Source organism: Spathaspora passalidarum (genome assembly GCF_000223485.1).
Source record: "Spathaspora passalidarum NRRL Y-27907 unplaced genomic scaffold SPAPAscaffold_5, whole genome shotgun sequence".
Taxonomy (NCBI): domain Eukaryota; kingdom Fungi; phylum Ascomycota; class Pichiomycetes; order Serinales; family Debaryomycetaceae; genus Spathaspora; species Spathaspora passalidarum.
The window spans coordinates 951,616-977,113 of record NW_006767429.1 but is presented as its reverse complement, the minus strand read 5'-3'; the positions used below and the strand labels follow the sequence as shown (position 1 = coordinate 977,113).

Below are 25,498 nucleotides of genomic sequence, written 5' to 3'. Positions count from 1 at the left end.
ATTTAAAAGAGGAAAATGAAAACTTTCTTTACTGAAATTTTCGCTCATTTTTTCTTTGGAAAATTTTTGCTGACCCGTCGAACTTTTTTTTTTTGTTCATGCTTTTCCCCAGTGGAAAATCTGCCACTATAAAAAGACAAGCCTCACACTCTCAGTCCACAAAAAACGTCACCCATAGAAAAAAAAATAATCATCTCTGTAGTAAACCACATACCGCTAAGTATATCCCATCACTAACTTTATATGGCGGGGGGTGCATATCAACCAGGTCTAAACGATACTATTATCATTATTATTACTACTACTACTACCACTACTACCACCACTACTACCACCACTACTACTACCACCACCACTACTACTACCACCACCACTACTACTACTATACACCAACAAACGCTGGAAAGGTTACTCTGCCACTTTAATAAACTCTTCTCCTACCCTGGCCAAAAACGTACGTATAGCCAGTCTCAAGTCTGCCGACATACTCTTAGAAAACAATCTCAACGTTAATTTATACATCACAGGAGTATACTTCGTGAAATCTTCGTCGTCTAACTCTACGTATCCTTGGAAAATCTCAACAATGACCGGCTTCCAGGTGGATATGTTTCTTTGTTGGTTGGTTTCATCAAATTCCGAATATCTTTCCGTGATGGTGTTACACAATGGGATGATATAATCCATGATTTCTCTCTTGTTACCAGGTGATACTTTGTCGTCATCGCAATACATTCTAAACATAATGTTAATGAAAACAGCCGCAGACGACGATTCTTGCTTCAACAAGTTAGGAAGACGCTCGATAATACCGGCATTCCATAGACGAACTCTCAAATCGTAATCATCATTAAACTTCTTGGCAAAGTTGTAGCTGCCATGCAATAATTGAGCCATCTTCATCAAATATTCATAAGGTATGGATTCGTAAAAGCCATCATGTTCAAACAATTCCGACAAGGTTTGAATGAGTAATAGTTGTAACACACTCTTGACAACAATCGAAGATTTTTCTCTCGACTTGGCCAATCTCTCCTCGTCATCAAAGTGGCTATTAGTAGTATCTTCGGAATCAACTTTGGAAGCAATATCCTTTTGTGCATCTTCTTCGTCGTAACGTTTATTTCTTAATGGATCAGAAGTGAATAATTCCCTAGCAGTAGTCAAATCAAACAATGTAGAAAAAGCTTCCGTGATCTGTTTCCAGTGTTCCACATCAAACTTGTCACAATTGTCAACGAGCAAAGTAGTTAAACATTCACGACCAATTCTAGCGATGGTATCATTCTCTTGACAAATACAAGAAATGATCAACTTCATGTATCCATCCAACAATCGACTTAATGCATCGAAATAATGACTAAACAACGAAATCATGCTTTTCAAAGCTTGGATCAAGGTTGTCGACAACCACACAGAAAGCATATCATCAGAATCATCCAATTCTAATTCCCAATGTTTGTTCAAGACTCCAAAAATAGGGAATAACAACTCATGGCAAATCATATCCCAGAATTCCAATTCAAAGTATTTACCATACTCCAATAAAATGTTAAACAAGCAATTCAATCCTCGTGACCTGACCTCTAATTCTTCACCAGTCATGATAATATCATAGAATGCAAAAAGAACTGGGAACCACAACTTGACTAAATGTTCGTTTCTCTCGTGCTTAGCTTCAGCAGTATCATCTTCGTGTGGCTCATTCTCACTGAAGAAACTCAATTGGGCAATTTCATGAATCAATCTCAGAAGAACATCCAATGATAACAAACTCAATTTTTGGAATTTTTCATTCTTGGCAATTTCTGTGAAGCAAATAACCAAATCACTAAATGAATCTTGCTGCTTGACTTCTTCAATGTATTCTTTGTTAATTCTATTAGCAATCTCAAATCCTTTTCTAACTAATGATTCTTTGTTCTCCTTAGCAGCGGCAGTACACACCCCAAAGATCGCCTTCCAACCAGACTTAATTTGCCCTGCTCTGGCCATCATCATGTTATTAATACACTCCAAAACCATATCTTTAACTTCGAGAGAATCATTATGAATTATAACATATTCAAACGGTTTCAAAAACTCCTTTTGGAACTTAAAATGAGTCAATTCTTCAATCTCCAAGAACCTCATAGATAATTGACGCAACGAGTCCAAGGCAAAGAACAGAATGGCAGGGTTAGTATGGCATCCAACAGTATTGAAAGTTTCACCAATGATAGCCCAAAGGTGTGACCATTCCAAACGAATACGATTCATATTGTAATAACAAATATCAACTACTTTTTGTAATGAAAACGTTCTTGGGTTGCTACTCTGCCCTGATGATTCAATTTCTTCATTGGCGACTTCGGAAAGGGCACGAACAAAATCAACAATACTTTCACCTGATAAATTGGCACTATTGGTATAAACCTTGTCAATGGCAACTTCAAGTTCAGTCTTGGTTAATAGTTGTGCAACTTCAGGTGATAAATGCTGGTTGTAAAATTTAGAAGCAGCAGATTGTGATGGAGTTTGTGAACTATAAGTAAAAGAACTAAAGAAACTTGTACTTGTTCTAGGGTTCTCCACGGAATTACGGTTGACCAACTTGGCAGTAGACACATCAGGAATAGAATCTTGATCAACACCTTGAGCAATTAATTGTAATCTTTCCAATTGAGAAGTGGAAAGCAAAATTTGTAACCAAGCATCACCTAAATGATCCCCTTCACACACAGCCAAATCCAACATGATATAAATGGCATCAACATTCTTTTGCTTCATTTCTTCATAATTGTTAAGATTTTGGAATTGCACTAAAGCACCAATGAAGGAGGTTCTAGCATATTCTAAACCAAACATACAGGCTATACGAATGGATAATTTAATACCTTCTAAACAAGTTCTGGTGATATCTTCTTCGTCGTATTCCTTGAATGGAGGAGTAAGTGCAGCCAAGACTGACATCCACATAGTATCAAAGATAGACTTGACGTGTAAAACACTGGTGGCGGCGTAAAACACCCCGTCTGATTCTTCATTCTTTAACTTCTTACCCAAGTTTCTCACCAACCTTTCAGTCTTGGTGGTCATTTCCTTGGATGCGTGAATGTATGCCTCTCTATTAACATCCCTACTTCCAAAGAAACTTATAGATTGTGGAGCAGGTGTTAATGTAACATCACCAGCTAATAAAGCAGCATGCTGTTCTGATTGTAACTTGATTTCATTATTTTGAATTTCCTCATAAATCTTGTGCAAGAAATCCCTTGGTAAGTCTTTACCATCATCAATACCAGAATTATTAATCACGAAATTTTCAAAAGTCATTCTAACCTTAACTTGAGGTGAATGTTGATCAGTGTTTAACATAATAACCGAATATGCCAATACATAAGCAGCATCAGCATTGGAGAAAACATCTGGGTTTCCCAAGACATATCTTTCAGCAAACTTCAACATAAATCTATCAATCTTTTGTGCTTCACCAGGTAATCTGAATGATTGCAAAAATAGTCTCATGGCATCAACGAAATCAGTATTGGTAAATTCCATCTGATCGACAAAAGAATGCATGATGGCAATATTCTGGGGATCACCTTCACCAAGATACTCCCCAATCACAGACTTATCAAGACCGTCGGTTTCCAACAAAAATTTAGCCATTTCTTCCGGTTCTTCACTCTTGAGGAATCCATTGGCAACGAAATATTTCATTCCCTTCTTGGCTTTTTGGTTGAATTGTCGAATACCTTCCAAGAATGCTTTCTTACGTTGTTTTTGATTTTCAAATTGTTCTGGATCGTCGGTTTCATTGGAGTTTTCAACTGGGTTGATAAACGAAGTGTTTCTGGAATTGCTCATGGAAGTGTTGTTTGACTCGGACACAGTTTTGCTAAGGGATAATGCTGATCCGTTTGTGGTAATGGCAGGCAGTTTGGCAACTGGAGTAATGTTCAACCCCTTTTGAGCCCATGAATATAATGAACGTAAGAATGCCACTGAACATCCAATAGAAGTCATTTTCAAGGCATACTCCAATGGGAATTGGTTATAAATTTCTGGTTCAGGTGGTTTGGATGACATGGTGCTGCTAGTTAAATTAGCAATCTTACTAACGTCATATACAGAAATTCCATTTCTTCTATTCTCCCTGAATGCAAGCTTCTGCTGCGGTGTAACATCAATACGAATCAATGCCAATCTGGTCAAATAATCAATAATTTTTTCACAAATGTTAGGCATGCTACTGTCACAATCATAATTCAAGTAAAACTCTATAATGCATCTTGAATCATTACACAATCTTTCCATGATCGACAACAAGTATCTCTTTTGGTGAGGACTCGAGGTTTTCATTTCAGCCACGGGGAAATAAATTTCATCCCAAAACACGGGGATTTCTCGCTTGAATTCAGATCTCAAGTTTGAAATGATCAACCAAAAGATTTCTAATGAGAGCTCAAACACGGGTGCTAATGGTGAAGCTGCATTCTTGGAAAGGGCAAGGTTGATATATTGTCTAACGGCATTAATCAATCTTATTTGTTCATTGGAGTTGGAGGACAAAATCACAACATCATGACTCAAAAAGACTTCGATGTGTTCCCTCAAAATGGTGTGGATGATGTGCAATGATAACAATTTTGATCTGACTGAATGAGATTTCATATCAATAGTAGTGGAATCTAAAGACTTGACTGAAAGCTTACACATGGCTCTAAACACTAAAAATGCATCCTTGACTACAACATCTTCATCGCTTTCAGTTGCCAAATTCGCTTCTTGAACACGGTCATTATCATTGCCATTATCAGTTAAATTTTCCAACCTCTTCAAGGTAAGCTTTTCTTCGGAAGGGTTTATATCATCTGATGGAAGCTCCAATTCTTCCTTGCTGAAAGAAGTTAAGGATAATCTAGTTCCACTTGCTGCTTTCCCATTCTTGTTGTTCTTCATAGCATCTGATTCTTCCACTCTCTGGAATATGGCTCCAATGACTTGGGTTAAAATACCTTGGGCCACGGCTTGGTTTCTTGCAGTCAAAGAAAAGATAAACACGTTATATATTTGTCTGACTGCTTTCAAAAGCGAAGCACCATGGCAAGGCATCAAGAGAATACTATGCATCAAAGCTCTGACCACTTGCAATTCCAACTCAGGATCAGTACCTTCTCCGTCAAAACAGGCCGAGATGACATCAACCGAGTCATCCGTCATGGTGATTTTATCGTCATTGTCTTCAAATTGGGCGTAGTCAAATAACTTTGCAAACAAGTCGACTGCTTTTGATTTTAAATCATTGCTTGAAGTCTCGCAACATGCCTTCAAAGCGGTGAATAAGACATGGGGATCTCTTGAGTCAACATCATTCAACGAGTCAAGAGCTTTTTGGATCACGGTTTTAAATTGCTCATTCTTCTTGGCTTCTTTTGAAGTGAGAATCAATTCAAACGTTTTCTGGAAAAGTTTAGTGTTGTCGACAGTAGCACCGGTTGAAGACACGGACAAGTGGGAGATGTCACGTTGATGATGGTGCGCTGGGGATTCCGGTATGTTTTGGCTATTGACTTCTGATGTATCGTTACTTGATGGTTCTTCTGGCAATGAGGAGCCTGGTGCTGATTCGGTAGGCGAGGTCTCAGTAGAAACCTCGTGGGTAGGTTCTGCAACTTCAGGTAGCTCTTTCTCTTTGACTTGTACGTCTTCCAATGGCTGTTCCTCAAGTTGTTGTTCTGTGTCTTCAGTATATTCTGTATCTGCTTCCTCTTTTGGTCCTTCTGATGTGTCTTCCTGTTGCTGTTCTTCTTGGTGTGTTGTCCCGTTTACGGGTTCTGCCACAACTTCAGACTCAGTCACTTCTTGGTTCTCTTGAACGTGATCTTCGTCGATGTGTTTGGTATTTTGTAAATCTTCAGTTTCAGTGCCTTGTGGGGCAGGATCGGACGGAGCAGGTGGTGCTTCTACTGAATCAACGACGCTGTCGTCTCGATTTTCTATATCTCCGTTATTCAGTTCTGACATTTCCAAACTACAACGCTTTTCTGCTTCAAGTTTGGTCCAATAGTGTCAGTGACTGGTGTTTACGTGATTGATTAAAGTATCAATTGATAGTAGTTGTACAGGAGAATTGATTAATACGTGTGTGGTGGGTAAATTGTCAGGGCAAGACAAAAATCCCGCTTTGTTTTTCGTCCGGCTTTCGTGGTGGTTTCAAAATTTCTCAGCCTCTGCGGTTTTTGTCTGTGCGCGCGGTGGTTGACACATTTGTGCCTTTGGTTGCAGACACGACATTTTGTTTTAATCCGATCTACGACATTGGCAGCGTTCGGTCCAATGTGGTTGTAGTTGTAGTTGTAGTTGTCGTTGTAGTTGTCGCTGTAGTTATTGCTATCATTGTAGTTATTGCTATCGTTGTAATTGTCGCCGTAGTTGTCGCTGTAGTTGTCGCTGTAGTTATCGCTATCGTTGTAATTGTCGCCGTAGTTGTCGCTGTCGTCACCGTCACCGCTACGCTTCCCCGTCTACCTATACTTATTCTTATTCATACAAACTTATATATCTACTTAGAATTCGCTTAAAGCAACAGCAGTGGCTTGGAAGTCATCGTGTGAAATAGAAACATTGACATTCTTAACACCAGCTTTGGTAGCAGCAACCTTGGCTTCACCATTCAAGAAAACCTTTGGTGCACCATTGGCATCACGAATGATTTCAATGTCAATCAAAGAAGCTCCAGCACCCTTGGACTCAACACCTAAAGCCTTGAACACAGCTTCCTTGGCAGACCAGGTACCGGTGAATGAAGCTTGTGGAGATGAAGACTTTTGACAGTATTCACGTTCAGCATCAGTAAAGTTTCTTTCAATAAACGTTTCATTCTCCATATTGATGGCAGAAAGTAATTCAACATCAACACCAACTCCCTTGGAAGACTTGGTCAAGGAAGTCAAAGCCTTGGCAGTCTTGTCAGCAACTTCACTAACATAAGACTTGTTGTTTTGAATAGACTTGTTAGAGAAAACAAGTTGTTGTTGCTTGGAGCTTTCAACACGAGCCAATGGATCCAAGTAAACTGGTTGTTCCAATTCATCAGAGTATGGAGCCTTGTCCTTAGCAACAAACATAGTGTTTCTAGTAATAGCATTGTGCATGTAACGGTAGGTCTTCTTGTTTCTAGCAGTAACCTTGGCAGCATATTCGTGATAAGTACTTTGATCCAAAACAGCATACAAGTAATCTGGATGAATAACAATAGCTTGAGCACCCTTTTGTCCAAAACCGAACGAAGTCACGGAAACAGCCTTAATACCATCAGTTTGAATGGATCTGGATGGATACAAAACGTATTCAAATTGTTCCAATAACTTATCAACATTATCGGCATTTCTGTTACCTGGAACAATACCAGATTCCAAAATTTGAATACCACCGTTCAACATCCAAGCACCAGCAGCACCCTTTGGATGACCAGTCAAGTACTTTTGGAAAACACCAAAGACTGGGTTACCTTCAGATCTACCCAAGTGTTGCATCATACTGTTGATAGTAGCAGATTCATTCTTATCGTTAGCAACAGTAGAAGTACCGTGGAATGAAGCAACTCCAATATCATCAATGGTCAAGTTGAAAGTAGCCAAGGCTCCTCTCAATGGAGCGATTCTTGGATCAGACTTGTAGAAGTGGTTACCCCATTGCTTCTTGGCATCAGCAATTTGTCTCTTGGCTTCACGGTGGATTTCTTCAGTTCTTTCTCTCATAAAGTCCTTGATAGAGAATTCATCTCCATATTCTTCCTTGGTCAATTCAGCTTCATCTTGCAAGTAGTTGATTTCACCTTCTTCCCAAGCCTTAATTTGTTCTAATCTCTTGGCCAATTGTCTCTTTCTGTACTTGATGTTCAACAATGGAGATGGGTACTTCAAGTCACCGTGGTGTTCTCTGGCAGTGGTCAAGATACCCTTACCTGGAGCTGGAACAGATCTACCAATCTTATCAGTGGCAGTAGCAGTCATGGCCAAAACAGCATGGATTGGAACACCCATCTTAATAGCCAAATCAGCAGTCATGATAACTTGAATACCGGAACCTTGAGCTTCCATGAAACCATTTCTGGTAGTGGTAGTTGGTCTGGACATTTCCTTTGGAGTTCTACCGTGCTTGAATTCTTCAACAGCATTGGAAGTAGCATTCATGTTGGCGAATTCATAAGAACCTTCTTCTTGGAAATCATCGTAACCACCAACAATAACAATCTTGGCCTTACCAGACAAGATAGTTTCAACACCGATATCAACAGATTCAACAGCAGTAGCACAAGCACCAACTGGAGTCTTGATTGGACCAGATGAAGATAACAACAACATGTTAACCCAAGCAGCCATAGTGTTGATAAAGGATTCTTGCAAGATATCGTTTTGGACTGGTCTATCAGCATATCTGTCCTTGAACATACCTCTCAAGGCAGAAACACCACCCATACCGGAACCAGAACAGTTACCAACTTCCGAAACATGGACATACTTGTAGAATTCATATGGATCGGTGATACCAGCAGACAACAAAGCTTCAACAGTAGCAACCAAGACGTACAAAGTGATTGGATCAACTTGGTTAATAGTGTCTTCTGGAATACCATAAGTACGAGCGTCCCAACCAGTAGGAATTTGACCGGCAACCAATCTGTCAAATCTCAAGGCCTTTGGAATGAACAAAGTAGCACCCTTCAAGATTCTAACAGTGTATTCACCACTGTCTTCAATTTCAAAGATTTCACACTTGTCACCATGTTCGTGCTTGTATTGTTCGGCAGTTTCCTTGGAACATTCAAATGGTTCCAAATCGTGTTGGACAACAATTTCTTGAATCATTTGCTTCTTCTTTGGATCATAACCATGGAATAATTCTGGTTCAATCAATCTAATACCAGAGTGGTCCAAGATTTCTTCTTCGTACTTGGCCTTGATTTCCTTGTCATCAACAGGAGTTTGAGTCTTGGCATCAACCCAACCAGAGTATGGCTTACCCTTCAAGTTACCATTGTGGTACTTGATCAAACCCATAATCCAGGCCATTTCAATAGCACCTTCCAATGAGAATTCACCCTTGGATTCCATTTCCCATCTGGTTCTAGCGTTACCCCATGGACCAACTTCAGCAAAACCAGTAACAACGATAACACTTTCCAAGTCTAACATACCTTCCAATTCTGGAGCAACAGCCTTGATTTGATCATAAGTCTTCAAGGTTGGGAAGTCAAACTTCATGTTGGCTCTTGGTTGAACAGTAACCTTGGAGTAGTTGGCGTCAACATTGTCACCGTTGATAACCTTTTGTTCAATGGAAGATTCAATAGCAACGGCTCTTCTGATGTCAGCGTTTTCAGTCAAATCAGTTCTCAACTTGGAAGTGAATTCCTTCAAGTTTTCAATAAATTGTAAACCACCGTTCAAATCAGCCATAACTGGTTCTTCTTGACACAACTTGACAATTTCTGGGGTCAACAAACCCAAAATGTTGAAAGCCATTTCCTTTTGGGAGAAGGTTCTAACACCCAACTTTTCAATACCTTCGGCAATGATGTTGTTACCACTCATTAAACCAGTACCTCTAGTCCAACCAATGATAGCACCACAGATGGTCAACTTGGTACCCCAATCTTCAGAGTACCATCTGTTGAACAAGGTTTCCAAGGAAATCTTGGATTCGGAGTATAAACCATCGAAACCAAAAGTACCGTGGTTTGGAGATAATGGCAAGATACATTGAGCTGGTCTAGTGTCAGTGGTCTTTCTGGCCTTAACAGCACCCAATAATCTCAAAAGGTTGGTCAACATGATTCTGTGAGCAAATTCAGACTTGGAATCAATGTTGTCAATACCGTTACCGTTTTCAGGGATAGCAGCAAATGGAATGATGACATCCAAATCCCAACCTAAACCACCCTTCTTTGGTTCATCGTAAATGTATTGCACTAAAGCTTCAACATCTTGCTTGGAACCTTGGTTGAATGGAACAACAGTCAAAATAGAACCAGCAGCACCATATCTGGCGTACATGTTTTGGTAGTATTCGGTAACCTTCTTGGAGAATCTAGAAGTAGTGACAACAACCTTGGCACCACCACTGATTAACCCTTGTAAAATTTCAGCACCAATGGAACCAACACCGGCACCAGTAAGCAAGACATACTTGTCCTTGAAAGTTAAACCATTAACGGCAGCAGATTCTAAACCGTCCAAATAAGTGGCGGATAACTTACGGTCGTATTCCCAACCAGTCTTGGACTTTCTTTGAATGTGCAAGAATGGAATAGTTTGAGCTGGAATGGTGGAAGAAACTGGTTGCAAAATAGAAGTTCTGTCTGGCAATGAGGCAATTTCGTCGTCTTCATCATCGGAAGCAGTAGATAATTCATCTTCAGAAACAGTGGTGGAAGTAGCAGTTGATTGTAAAACATCCTTGGTAAGTTGTTGAGTTTCAATCTCAGTAGAGGATTCAACAACCTTCAATAATTGATCGTAAACCTTTTGTAATTCCAACTTGTTGCTCTTGGAAGCTTGCTTGGTGATAGCCTTGTAAACTCTAGCCAAATCTTCTTGGATGGTTGGTTGTTCAATCTTGGTCATCTTACCACCTTGAGCCATTTCGTAAACATATTGCTCAAACTTTCTAACAGATTCCTTGTTGGCTTCTTCATAGTTGATGTTACCCTTGGCACAAACAGTGGTCTTTGGACCAGTGATTCTAGAGACATCCTTGTAAACTGGATCCGAGTTCAAAACTTGTTGACAGTTGTCAATTAATAATTGACCTAATCTCTTGGCCAAGTTGTAAGTTTCACCCTTGTATTCTGGACAGTGGTCAATGTGGTATTGCATAAACTTGATTAAAGTTGGGTTGGCTCTGTTCATGATTTGAATACATTGGTTGATGGTTTCTCTGTCAACAGAAGTTAACTTACCAAAGATGATGTCAAAGTACATGGATAAAACATCTTGTCTGGCCCAATTCCAGTAAGAATCATAAGTTCTTGATTTCAATGGGGAGAAGGTTGGTTTGATACCGCTAGCGTAGAATTCACCATGTTCAGCTTCCCATAAGTCTAATTCCTTTTGCAAGACGGCAGAAGCTTCCTTTTCTTTGATGAAGGATTTAGCACCCTTGTTCAAGTCAACTTGCAAGTATCTAGCCAAGACTTCCAATTGTTGTCTGGCCAAGTTCTTGTTCTCGGCAGTCAAAGCATCTAAAGCAGCACTGTCAACAACGGCACCACCAGCAGCACCACCGGCACCGCCAGCTGGAGCAGCTGAAGATAATGAAATACCAGCAGTGGAAGCATACTTGTTGGCAACAGAGTCCAAGAAAGCCTTGGCTTCAGCTTCAGAGGCCAATCTGTTAGCTGGTTCATTGGTTAAAGCAACTAATAAAACGGAATCTTGTCTACCAGCACCTAAACCAAATCTGGTTTCTAAATACTTTCTAGCAACGGTGATGGAGAATCCACCAGGCATCTTAGAAGACATTAATCTACCGATCAAAGAAGTAGAAGTCTTACCTAATTGACCATTGAAAGTGTCTTGGAATTGTTCGGCCAATTCTTCCAATGGAGTGTCTTCTGGCTTTTCTGGAGTGGAACCGAATTCCTTACCTAAGTCACCAAGAATTTCATTTTGGACAGTGGACTTACCGTTAACCAAATCCTTAATAGCCTTACCCATTGGGACAGCTTCTAATGGCTTCTTCAACTTTTGAGCAACCAAAACATGTAATAACAAGGAAGCCTTGACTGGTTCATCTGGAATGGAAGCAGCAGGACCGGCAGCAGCGGCGGCTGGGGCAGCGGCAACTGGAGCGGCGGCAACTGGGGCAGCAGCTTCAGCAGCTGGAGCAGATTCAGCAGCAGCGGCGGCTGGTGGAGCAATATCAGCTGGATCAGGAGTGTAGTAGATTTCCTTGGCGTCCTTGGAGTAACATAATACTTGACGTTGTAAAGAAAGAGCAGCATCGTAGGATTCGTACTTGGCCTTGATAGTTCTGGAAGCCATACCAGCTAAGGTTGGAGAAGGACCAATTTCAACGACTCTTTCGGTGTTGTGTTGCTTTAAAAAGACATCTTGGGTTTCAATCCATCTAACAGGAGAAGCGAATTGATAAGCTAACAATTCAGTTAACAAAGTATGAGATAATTCTTGTTCGATTTCTGGTCTCATGGTGTTTGATTAAATGAAACGTCTGTAGAACAGTGAAGAGAATAAGAGAAAGGGAAAGAAAGAAAGAAATTGAAGGAAATGTAAAATTTTAAATATCGGCTACACTAAAACTGTCGGACATGGCGTTCTTTGATTATACGTGTGTGTCTGATTTTGCCAAATTTATTATTTATTTTTTCTTTTTTTTTTTGATTTTGATGGGTTCGACTAGCGTTAATCTGTAAGGTTGTTTGCAAGTTGGTGCATCTGCCATACAAAAATTATGTGAACCTGCAAACTGTTTTACATGTTCAGTTCGAACCAACAAAATATTTTGCACAACAAAAATTCGAAATTGTTGCAACGGGCGGTAAAAACGTTGAAAAGAAATTATTTTTTTCTTTTTTATCAGACAATGTGCCAACAAAAATGCACACCTTCTTTTTTTTTTTGGTTGAGCTCCGTGAAGACTCGACTCCGGGCTAACACAGGCAGACACACTGAAAAATAAAGTTGTTACCCGGACAGAACTGAAAGCCAGAGCTAAAGGACAACAGAAATAAAAATGTTGTGTGCAGAAAAAGATTTTCACACTCTCTTCTTTCTCTAACCAACACACAACTCAACTATTCTATAGTATATAGATACTCAATACATATACTATCCCAACAACCCTTCTATTTATTTTAATTAACCTGTTTTATTTTTCATACTTACCCAAAGCTTAATGCCTTCTCGTTTACCCTGATTATATTCGTTTATTTTCAGTTTAAAGTGGTACAAGAGAACACTTTTGCATTTGGAATATCAATAAGATCATCTCCACCCTGAACTAATGTTTCTTTATGAAATGCCTTTTCTGTATTATTTTGGGACTATTACACATGATCTACAAACTACTTGTAAAAAAAACAAACGATTTCTAATTTTTCATTATTATGGGCTCTATATCGCTTCTACTGCCATCGTGCTTCATTACTTTTCCCTCGTGATTTTGGTATAAATAAGTTTTGTTTGCCTTTTCAAACCCACCCCATTTTAGTTTTGGTAATTTTTGGCCAAATTTCTCAACAATTGAAACAAAGCGAGCGTGATATTTGTTTTCTCGAACCATTTGAAAAGTTTGTCCGTAGTGTTCACAAAATATAAGTGAATTCTCAATATGATCCGGAGATAAGCATTGCACAATTAGCATTTCCAAACTCGATGGCAAATATGATGGTAAAACCAACATTTCTTCATCGGTTACTGGCAAGCTCAACATCTTCAATTTGGAAAATGCGCCAAGTAACTTCAAGCTGCTGTTTGGAGAAGTAGGGCACTTGCCACGGGAGGAAATATCAGATGTTGGACAGATATCCAATCGTAGTAATGACTCCAGATTCACTTTTGCAAGTATCAATCCCAAGTCAAACTTGTTACTGTCACATAATACTTTTAATTTTGAAAGACCCAAGTATTTCAATGAAGGAAGCAATCTGTGATCAGTGGCTGTAAATGTTAACTCGGAAAGGTTGTTCATATATGCAATCAATTTGATCAAGAATTCATTATATTTCATAGGATTGCTACCGTCACAAAGCGGAACTGACAATGATTGCAACTGGTCCAATTCAAGATGTTTGTTGAGCAAATCAGCTATCGTAATATCCAAATACAGGTTTTCAATAATCAATTTCCGCAATCGGATTTTGCTTGTGCTGTTTTTGAATAGATTATCAAACACATTCAAATCGGCCAGTTTTAATATTGCCAACTCTTGTAGGTTCTTCATACAAAATGTTTTGGCACTGCTCAGATCGCATGTGTTTATTAGTCCCAACGACTTTAAATTGAATTGATGAGGAGAACTTCCAACAAGTCTTCCTTGAATTTCACAAATTCCCTGATTAAACCATTCTAAGTTAACATTTATAGACTTCTTATCCAACCGGAATACCTTTAAATTATTCATCTTGTATAACGTATGTTTTAAATATATGAACAAATTTGAATCCTCAATGTCGGGGATTTGAGATTTGAAAACAAGGACTTTGACATAGGAACAATATTCAGGATGTCTAATCAAGCATTTAAAGAAAAGCTTAAGCGCATAAACTGAAGTAATTTTGATCGAGGATAAATATACATTTCCAACTTGAAATCTGTCTTGTTGGATTTCTGAAATCAGTGAATCAGCTCCTGAATTTTCAAAAACCTTCGGTGTTGACTCTACTGTAACCGCCGAGTATAACCTAGGAAGCAACAACTTGTTAAAGAACGAATTTGTTCTTGACAAGCTGACTATCTCTTGTTGATGTAGCTTTTCAGCTATATTATGGAGCAACTCCACTGGTAGATCTTGAAGCATGATACCGCACAAAATCTGATACACATTTACAAATTCACACCAGAATATCTGTATATATATATATAATTTTTCACTCCACATATTCACGCGTCTTTTTTACTTGCAAATTTGAGCCATTATTCACTATAGATCAAACAAAACAATAGAAAAAAGAAATAGCAGCAATCCCGTTTCTCGGTTTTTGCATCCTATAGCAGTTGCGAAAAAATTTTTATCTGATCGGATATAAAAGGTAAAATGAATATTTTCTAGCATGCCACCACATTTAATCAAATACCAAATGCTTAATATTCACAAAATATTTTCTATTTTAATTTTAAATTCAGAAAAACTTTTTCCTGGGTTATTAAATACACACGCGGACTTTGAAGCAGTTTAGAAAAACACGCCTTCGTATAGATCTATACGATCGTACAAAGTTTAACAAACTAATCAGTCACATACTAGAAGTTATAAAAAGAAATCTGCTTCGTTGAATAGTTGTAAGGACAACCTTTAGATCTAAAAGGAACTTTGTTCAAGAACCTTTAATATCCCCTCCGGAAAGTATGTCCGAGATATGCCATTTGCTTTTCCGAAAAACGGCCCTGAAGTGTCCCGCAACAAAAGAATTTAATCCTACCATGTCACATGTAAACGCAAAACTTCACATTTTGGAAACTTTTTAGGTTATTCATTATAGAATTTGCAACATTGTAAAATGAGTGAGCCGCAAGAAATAACCCGGAGTGATTTTTAAAGATTCTTCGTGCTACACGAGAAGTAATTATACTAAGTTTTAATATTGGGAAACACTAAGAACCAAGCTCAAATAGGCCAGGCTGTCTAATACCATTATGTAACGCAAATTCTAGAATAGCCCATCTTCTTGAAGTTTTAGCTCAATAAACTTCTTTTATATAATTATAGATTTAAGTAGGGATCTACGTAGTATATAGAGCGTAATAATATCCATCTTCCAGTATATGAAGCTGACTGTAATCCAATGGATTGATACAAGTATTTGAGTTGTGGATTCTAGTATGATCCTTTAATTTCCTTGCCAAATATGTTGCAAAACAAAAAAAAATTCATTTATTGCCAATCTTCAGAAAACTTAGCGAAGAAAAGACGTTTGCAACTTCTATATGTTTGTTGGAATCACGAGATAAGGTTAATTGGCTTGTATACTACCTGTAGCCAATATACCAGGGAAGTGGAGGTTGGTAGCTTTGCAGAAGTTATATATCGCTTTTTGAAGACATTATACAACTAGTTGCGTATTAAACAAAAAGTTTTAATATTGATCGATTCTAAACTGTTTAACTAAACAACTAGTTAAGGCGAATTTGAGGCGTATTTATATAACCCTTAATTTAACCAACCAATTCACATAAACTTGCAGAAAGATCACCTAATATTCACGCTCACAGTTTGATTAAGCGCACTTGCATGATACGCGAAACAAGTTTTATGAAATACTAATGATAGAATGGACCACGAGAGAACAGGATATCTCAGAAACAGGCTTTAACTAGTCACTGTTCGCAAAGACGCTCCACTTGCCATTGGGAACAAATTATCAGTTATTGCCGGGTAATACCAATGTCCACATGAATGCTATCATGCCACAGAGTATATAACACAATTTGGGGGTAGTGATAATAGGCCTAGATGGAGCAAGTATTATTGCCAAAAAAAAAAAGATTATTTCAACTTGTTGGGGTGTTTGCCCGTGGTGTCAGGATATTGCTTGCATATACGTTTCGCATAAAATTTTATTATGCAGTTTTTCGCAACAAAAAATAAGCGCACCAGCATATAGAACTGAAATTGGATATTAGGTAATCTTACAGTTTTAGAGTAATAATATATACTCACTTAAAACTCCATAAGGGACTATATAAGCCAAGATATAATTACCACTAAATCATCACCAGTTGCAAAGAAAAATATTCTTCGAACAAACTGTATTGTTAGCATGTGCATCCGTCGTTTGGAAATGCCTATAAACGAGGGAGAAAAGGGTTAACGAAAAGCCTTCTAAACAGAACGATGATTTTCTTGTTTTAAATCTAGAAAATATTAGCCATTGCCTGGTCAACAACGCACACTACCCAAATCGTAAACAATAACCTAATAATAACGGAGCACAAAATTAATTATTTGTTTTGTGTATGGCCAATATTTAAACAATAGGGTAATACATTGGAGATACAAAAAGCATCTACTAATTTACAGTAAATTACTTTGTGATGAGTTACAAAATCTATGTTATTCTACGGTGACAATTCTAGTTTTGGTTAGGAACCAAAAGCTTGGCTAGAGGTTAACGGTTTTCTTACATGGTAATAATAGAAATTAAGGAATCGAGCTTCCATGGGGATCAACCGCCTGAATGAATTATAATATCACGTTGCATTACAAGGCTATATGAGTTTTCGGTAGAACGAGAAATCGAGTATCAGGTTGTTCCTGACATGATTTACGGAAAAGAGATCGGGGGGATCAGCCTTTCCATGGAATCCGATACATGACTGCTAATTTATCAATTTTGCGAGCAAATATTCCAGAGTGATATGAAAATTGCTTTTTAGTCAGGTCATCAGGAGAGATCTGGTTTATACGGGGAAATAGAACAAATCCGATACGTCACTATGAAGGAAAATAAGCGGAAATATAAGTTCGTTTAGGTTGAAATCAATCATGAAACACAATTTAAGTGACCAAAAACTAATTGGATTAAATAATAGAATTTCAAGTACTCACTTAAACATCACGTCATAATGCAGTCGTGGGAAGGGTAAACCATTAGATGCTGTACGGCGAATTAGTTAAAGTGAAACCAAGAGTTCAATTGCTATATTCATTGTGATCATTCCTTGCTGAATGAGCTAAGCTTCGTTCTAATGACAAGAGCTAGAATCAAGAAACCACCTATAAAATGAGATGATTTTGGGCAATTTAACCCGGAAAGAAATAAAAAGAAATTCATACAATGCATGACAACAATAGTAATCAAATGTTGGTAAAAAATAATAGGTAGTGTACTTGCGTTTTGTGCAACTAAATACGAAAAAATAATACATGGATTTACAGTAAAGGTAACTTTCCTTCATATTAGCCATTTGTTGTACCGAACAGATATATACATTTTCTGTAGTAAATCTGGATCTAACGAATTATAAATACAAAAATTAACCACCAACAGTTAGATGTAGAAAATTAATTTTAGTCATAGATGGTTTAAATTAGGCACATGATCAATACCGACCTTAAACAAGATTCAAGCTTTTTGGGTACAAGCCAAATAAGGTTTAGCATCTTCTCCCGAAAGTAGCTTAATTATTTTTATTTTTATTGTTGTTGTAATTTATTTTCTGGGATTTATTTTTTTATTTCTGGGTCTGTTTTCCCTGTTTGTTTAACCGATTTCCAAAGTCCTTTCTAACATGCTTAAATAATAACCAACTTGGCTTTTTTAATTCGTTCATATACCCAATACACCTTCCCACTTGATTTGGATAAACTTTTTTTTTAAAAAAAAACAAAATTAGAATCAACCATACCACAAGGCAGGAGAAGAGAAACCCCTGATTGACACAACTTGGGTCTTATCTATTTGAAACTAAGGGTATATATCATCTCACTTTGTTATCATTTTCTTTTTTTTTTTTTGTTTGTGTGTATTATCTTTTAGTACGGAATTTTTATTTTAGTGTGCAATTGCCCCTTTGGTCAAATTTCCTTAACTGTGAAAAATTTCAGAATTCATATTTCCTTAATACAAATCTAAAAAAACAAATCTTTCTTATCAACTTGGTTACCAACTAGTACCATCAACCCCAAAGTGTCCCTCCCCCTCTAAAATAAGACACACCAAAAATCACAACAACGAAGAGATATCTACAAATAGAGGGCTACTGCATCATCCTACGTCTACCTATTTGATTTGTGATTGTATTCCCACATCCTAACGGTTTATAACAAGAAAAAAAAGAATAAAGTGTTCCCCTGAAAACACAAAAGTTTGTCAGCAAAAAGTGTATACCAAGTGTTGTTCTCCCCCTCCCCGCTGAACCGTTATTTCTATTCCAACACATCTACACATCCTTAGAGTAAATTTAAGCAATAGCATTTCCCAAAAAAATCTACCGGAACATTCTTAGCTATTGAAATTTTAGATCATCCGAATTAGCGAGAGAGCGAAATCCATACGGAATCAGGTTTTTTTTTCCCTTTAGCAGGATCATAACTAAGTTTCTAATTTTTTTTCGTTATTGCCACTGTACAAAAACATATACATATCAATCAATCATATCAATATCCCTGGCCAGTCACCACTTGTTTAGCTTTGGGTATATATTTTCATTTCTGAAGGAGTATAAAAACGGTTATATCATAGAATTTTTTAAACAAAGGATTACAACGGAAACAGGCTTATTACAAAAAAAAAACTCAGACGAAGCTAATTACAACAATGTTTAACACTAAGATATTTGAAAACTCCAATCCATCAGGTTCTCCTGCCATAAACATACCGGCAGCCTCAGCCTCCGACCAAATGACCACTAACAATCCAAACAACATACCACAACCCATTGACATAACATTTAATCACCGACCTTCCATAATAAATAATAACGCCCGTTTTAGACGAGAATCGATGGCAAACTCACAAGGAGCTGGTGCTGTATCTTGGGGATCGGTTACTATCGGGTCGTGGTTGAAGGATGAAGTTATGATGTCGAGTGGAAGTAACTTTATGCCATATAATGCCCATCACCATAATCATATGCAACCCCAGCAGCAACACTTGATTAACCCCCGAAGAGGGTCGTTCAGAGCCGGTCATCCAAGTATGTCTCCACATTTGCAAACGTCATACTTGCCTGATTTGGAAGCTGACTATTGTAAGGATTACAGTTGTTGTGGTGAATTATTACCTACTTTGCATGATTTATTGAGACACTACGAAGAAGCACATATATCTGCATCACCACCCCCAGATACTAACCATTTGTTGAATACCAACCGGAACCGGAACAATTTTAATATTCATAATGTCATGGAGACAGTTTCCACCAATGATGTGTTTCTTAATAATAATCATCACAACAATAATAATTCTAATAATACTATCCACCCCACGGCGACTACCAATAATCTTGAAGGTAGTAACTACCATTTTAATAACCACCAATCCCAACAAGCCATCCACCTTCAACAGCAAAACCCACAATTTGGACAACAAAATACCCAAAAGCAACAAAGACAACAATCACCCTTGATGAACTCACCTACCCCCAACAACGGTGGCACTCCTATGCAAACTGACGATGATGAAGATAGTATGTATATCGATGATCCTGCCCGTCATCTCTATGTTGTTGATAACGATGAAAACAAGCCATATAGATGTCCAGTTATTGGCTGTGACAAAAATTACAAGAACCAAAATGGTTTGAAGTATCATCGTTTGCATGGACACCAAGGACAGAATTTACGAGAGAATCCTGATGGAACTATCTCAGTTATTGATCCTGAATCCAATACTCCATATTTGGATGGAGCTGCTTTGGAAAAGGACAAGCCTTATCGATGTGAAGTTTGTGGTAAGAGGTACAAGAATCTTAATGGATTAAAGTATCACAGAGGACATACTACCCATTGAAGAAACGAAGAAGAAGAGAGTCAAGGCATAACATGTATCATATTATTTGGTTATTTATATTCTTTTGTGGTTAAAACTTTTGCATTATTTATTGTATCTTTTATTTTTTATTAAGCCTTGTATAAAAATCTGTCTTTATGGGCTTTCTCTTGATTTACATATATATATATTTGACTCTTTTTCTTACGAGAGATGGCCGAATGTTTATATAAATTTGTTTTAATATATAGTGGAGATTTTCAGAAATATAAGTTGTGAAATTTAAAATGTAACCAGGATAAAAATGGATCATTTTTCGGGTTTCTCCGAGGTATAAACAGATACAAGGCTACAACATACACATGGACACCAGACCCAACGACGACAGTCCAATTGTAGACTGGCTCCAGTTTCTCGGATTGGTCATACCCTCCCAAGTTACTCGGAGTTGGTTGTACTTTACAACGAGTGCATCAACCACGTTCTTGGTGTTGCTACCGTTGGCGATCCTTCAATACAACCACTACTACAACACGCTTATTCCCAACTCATCCTCGCCGGTGATTCCATTAAACTTCACAACGAATAGAACCAACTATCTCAGTAACTATATCGTGCCCCGATTCCCCGATTTCGAATTTGATTCTGAATTAACCTACATTTTCAACATTGATTTGGAATTGCTCTGTCCCGATCATAATCCCGAGAACACCCTCCATAAAATATATTACCAATTGAATGATAACGCCGGCGTATTTCATCAGGGTAGCTTCATATTGGATTGCAACCCCCAGCTAATTTATTCCGTTCATAACATTTACGTACCCTACGCTTTGCAATCGTGGGTGTCTCCCATTTTCCTGTCCCAGGCGCGAAATCATCCTGTGACATTGCAGACTTATGAACTACGAGGAAGAGAACTTGCGCTGATTCCTCAATTCACGATGAAACTCGATAACAACAGGCAGTACCTCATTGATGATAATGAATCACAGCTTAGATTCGATGTCAAGTGGACTGGGTTCAGGTATTACTTGGTCAAGTATTACTATAGCTGTTTTGCTGTGGGAACATTTATTTTCTTTAGTATAAGTTCGGGAGTTTCGGTCTTGGTTAGTTATGCATTGTTGTTATACAACGCTAAGCAGAGTTAGTCTGTAGTTTATAGCTTAGATATTTAATTATGACACTGACATACGAGCTTCTGTCTCTGTTTATTTTCTAATGACACTCACCTCGCATAGAGAAGGACTAAGTACAATGACACTACAGAAACTATAACCCCAAATAATATATATATATATATATATATGCACGTATAAATGTCTAAATAAAGTATGCACTAACTAGCATTCAATAACTTCAATTCATTAGAAGAGTCAATGGACAAGAATGGAATAATCTTCTTGAAATAAACAAACTCATTTAATTCATTCTGGTTGAAATACTCCATATTGAATGAATCAACTTCAATTCTTGCATTCAAGAACCGTCTAAACTCCTCTATAATCATATTCAATTCATTAAGAGATTTCCCTAAATTGACCATATTTATTAATGATCTATCAAACACGACCTCATCTTCACTGACATCAGTTTCATAATTTTCAAAGAAAAGTGAATCTTCTTCATTGATGTAGAAATTGCTACTAAATGATTCCGAATTGATAAATATGGAAATGAATGGTAATTGCGGTGGCATAGGAAAGTAACTAATTTGCGGTGGTTGACATGGTGCTCCATTCAAAACTATCCCCGAGGCAACCAAGGCATTCTTTTGTTGAATCAAGTTATACTTTTCATTTAGCGATTCATGGTCAACAACAATATCAAATTTATAAATTGGTCTCACGATATCCGGTGGTAATCTCGACAATTCCGGTGGTGGAATATTATAAGATTGTAAAAGCTGTTGCTGTTGTTGTTGAAGTAATTTGCCAAGACTGGCGGTTTTGATAGTATCAATTGAAGTGAGCGACTCCGAATCAGACTGGATTGAAGATGATGTTGAGTCAGTCACCGTGGTTGTTGATTTATACGAAGACATGCTTGGACTGGATGATCTTGACTTCAACGATGAATAAGTTGAAGACAATGAAGTTAGTGATACTGAATTTCTTCTCATTTGAGGTGGAGAAAATGATAATTTTCGTTTAGAATCAGGAGTGGTTGAATCAAAAGTACCATTTTCTTGTATATCATTCAATTGATTGGAATTGTTATCATCAACGGAAAGCATTCTCAACAACTTTCCAAGCGAACTAACAATGGGATTGCTACTACTTTTGGGTCTAGAAGTAATCGAACTTAATGAACCAGCTGAAGATGACCTAGGAACTTCTGGCGGAACGCTTGATGAACAGGTATATATCGCTTCATCAAACACTTCATATGGATGGGTTTTTTTCAATTCAGACGATTTCAAAGTTGCCGGTGGTAAGAAATCTGGGGAAGATTCTTCATTAATTGACAAATAGTCATCGCGAACATTTATAGGTAAAATACCAAATCTTCTATTAACCAAGGGATTGTCGGATTTATAATTCATTTCAAATTTTCCATTATTGGCATTTGTAAACTCATGCAAAACATCAAATGCTTGGTTCAACTTCATTTGCACTTGTCTCGTAACACGAATCATGGTTGATGATTGATAATTATTCACACCGATAATTCTCCACACTAATAAGCGAATATAGTATGAACGAATGACTGGGTTCCAATGACAAAAGAATCGCTGAAACATTTCCAGACCCGTTAAAAAGTTGATGAAATTGACCTTGAATGATTCTTCAAGATTTGTTAACCATTTATATGGTTCCTCAGTTTGACTTATGGATACTTTGCCATCACCCAATTTAACCAATTGTGATAAGGTCTCGGGAATCATATCCCAGATATTAAATAAAAATGCAAAATTCTTGAGAATTATTTGAACATGATCGGAATGTTTAATCATCATATAATTACACCCAAGCCAAAATTCCCAATTGATTAAATAACTGACTTCATTGGTGGGATTATTATTTACGATATGATTTATGAACTCATTCGCAATACTCATAATTAATCCATTCTTGTTAAAATCATAAACCGATGTTTCTTTAGCCATAGAAATTAAGCACAAATCAATCATCCTTACCAATGATGCAGTTGCACCATCAATAGATTTCTCATTTAAAGTAGCACAATAAGCTATATCACGAATAGTTTTGAAAATTTTAATAAATGAATTATAATAAATGTCACTTTGTTTCATGTTGATATTGAACGAAACTGGTGGTGGTAAAGGTGGTAAAATCTTATCACTAGTTCCTCTCAATTGTTGTTTTGGAGAAAGATTTGTGGTTTGAGCATGAATAGGTCCCTTGGTTGGATTAGGATAATTATTGGAAATTCTCGCCACGGCAACTTGAAGTATTTGAAACACATGGGTGATGATAACGGTAAATCCAGGACAGCTAATCAAGTCAACATTCTTGTCCTCCTCTTCCATGAGCTTTTGAATGATATCTATGTAATGACGAAAAAACGAATTAAATACATTTGAATCAGAACAACACCAGCGTCTAACCCAATCTCCATTAGGATCTTTGATACCTTTTACTGGGTGCTTAGGAGTGGGCATGCAATTCATACATGATTTCTGCCCTTTTGTAACCAAACCTGTTGATATACCATTATAATTTAGTATTGAATGCAAATGTTGCGCAAATAAGGATTTATCTATACTTGTGCGCTCAAATCCGGTTAGCCTCTTCATGCATGTTTCAAACGTGATTTGCTTGACATTTAATAAAAACAATAATGCATTGGATACATTTGGTAATTTGAAAAAACTGTAAGCAAATACTTTTCCAATAAATGCAGAAAATGAAGCCGATAATGTTTTAAATGTCGACATTTTGTCTATGCAGTAATCAAGGGTACGAATAAGCAAGGCGTTGTAATCGTTAGTGTCATCTTGATAATATTTCCATTCTTCTCGAGATATAATCCGAGAAATACATTCTAAATATGCATTTCTATCCGAAGCAGAGATATTTGAATAATGGATCGTCTCCACATGAGCTGAAGTGGATGCTGTTGAACCTGAGGGTGACATTGTTGTAGAACGCATACTTCCAGTACTTCCGCTCCTACTCATTGAACTAGGACTAGTAGCTGATGCCGAGGGAGTCAAAACTAGGTTCCCGATCAAAGAGTTCCACCATTTGATCAATATAGACACGATTACACTAGTTAAACTGATGTAAATTGGTGAATCTTTACTGAAATATTCATTCAACTGATTGGCAGTTCTTAAAAATGGTAATAACGAGGTACGTAATATGTTTCCCTTTAATATTACTCCATTGTTGTTGTGATTGAATTTTCTTGAATTAAACTTATGCAATTCCACTTCTAACTTTTTAAATTGTTTCAATAACGATTTAATGAGCTTGTCGGTATCAGGAGAACTTATTGAATTTGCCGAGTTGGATCTTGTTACTGTAGGTGTGGTGGTGTTAGCTACGGCAGCGGCAGCTGCAGCAGCGGATGCTGCATCTAATCTAAAACTTGCATTGGAAGGCGACGAATAGTACCTGGGAGTAGTATCTTGTGCCGACTGTATAGTCAGCGGAGTTGTAGGTGCAGCTTTAATATTCGAAAATCCAATGTCGGATGCCCTTAGAGACTTTGTCCTACTTCTTGTTGGTTTTATAAGAAGTATGGCCATAGTACCTTATTCAATATCCTCAAATTCCAGAAAGAACACCCTTGCGCTTGACGGAGTAGTAGACGATTTGTTGTGAATGGAAAGACAAGCGATTGAGTTGAAATTGGCTGTGCTAGTAGTTAGGCGAGAAAACAAACGTAACAAATTGACAACGAGTAAACAAAATATCGAATGAATATGCAATGTACTGTTGTTATAATAACAAGGCAACAAGACACATGAAAGTTGAAAGATTTCAATGAATGGTTTTGATTAAGATTGTGTGCGCGAATCGTGGTTTAAAATATCAATTTCAAACGAACGTGTAAGCTGGTGTAATGACTGGGAATGTGTCAACTAAGGGATTATGTAAGATCCACAGATGAGATTTTCACAAAGACAATAGGCCAGATCAAAAATGATGTAACTGGAATTAGTACGGTTGGGACTAGGCACTAATATATGTGTCAAAATAACCTGAATTGAACGTGGTAGTTAGACAATAATAGCCCTTGTGAAAATGTTTGTGGTTGTAAAAAAAAAAACAGAGCGACTATTGTGTGTTTCTTTTTGCTGGTTCTAAATAAAATTATTTTTTGCGGTTGTTCCCGTGTGTGCCTTTTTTTATTTAGTGGCTTACG

At 37.5% G+C, this 25,498-nt stretch overlaps 6 protein-coding genes across 6 annotated transcripts; 2 read left to right on the top strand and 4 right to left on the bottom strand. All coding sequences in view use genetic code 12, as the record gives it.

The window, feature by feature from the left end:
- Positions 1-17: 17 nt before the first annotated feature.
- Positions 18-6,132, bottom strand: SEC7 (Arf family guanine nucleotide exchange factor; the record flags this gene model as incomplete). Its single annotated transcript, XM_007376301.1, has 2 exons — positions 18-5,525; positions 5,574-6,132. 2 exons carry the CDS (start codon positions 6,007-6,009, stop codon positions 409-411), a joined length of 5,553 nt encoding a protein of 1,850 aa, XP_007376363.1.
- A 419-nt stretch (positions 6,133-6,551) lies between these two features.
- FAS2 (trifunctional fatty acid synthase subunit) lies at positions 6,552-12,197 on the bottom strand (the record flags this gene model as incomplete). Its single annotated transcript, XM_007376300.1, has 1 exon — positions 6,552-12,197. One exon carries the CDS (start codon positions 12,195-12,197, stop codon positions 6,552-6,554), a length of 5,646 nt encoding a protein of 1,881 aa, XP_007376362.1.
- Positions 12,198-13,098: 901 nt separating this feature from the next.
- On the bottom strand, positions 13,099-14,526 carry SPAPADRAFT_51580 (uncharacterized protein; the record flags this gene model as incomplete). Its single annotated transcript, XM_007376299.1, has 1 exon — positions 13,099-14,526. One exon carries the CDS (start codon positions 14,524-14,526, stop codon positions 13,099-13,101), a length of 1,428 nt encoding a protein of 475 aa, XP_007376361.1.
- A 3,670-nt stretch (positions 14,527-18,196) lies between these two features.
- Positions 18,197-21,411, top strand: SFP1 (zinc-coordinating transcription factor; the record flags this gene model as incomplete). Its single annotated transcript, XM_007376297.1, has 1 exon — positions 18,197-21,411. The coding sequence occupies one exon, from the start codon at positions 18,986-18,988 to the stop codon at positions 20,177-20,179; it is 1,194 nt and encodes a 397-aa protein (XP_007376359.1).
- On the top strand, positions 20,521-21,312 carry SPAPADRAFT_51578 (uncharacterized protein; the record flags this gene model as incomplete). The annotated part of the gene is made up of 1 exon (XM_007376298.1): positions 20,521-21,312. One exon carries the CDS (start codon positions 20,521-20,523, stop codon positions 21,310-21,312), a length of 792 nt encoding a protein of 263 aa, XP_007376360.1.
- A 63-nt stretch (positions 21,412-21,474) lies between the features above and the next one.
- On the bottom strand, positions 21,475-25,358 carry SPAPADRAFT_154950 (uncharacterized protein; the record flags this gene model as incomplete). The annotated part of the gene is made up of 2 exons (XM_007376296.1): positions 21,475-24,250; positions 24,317-25,358. 2 exons carry the CDS (start codon positions 24,876-24,878, stop codon positions 21,501-21,503), a joined length of 3,312 nt encoding a protein of 1,103 aa, XP_007376358.1.
- Between the last annotated feature and the right edge of the window lie 140 nt (positions 25,359-25,498).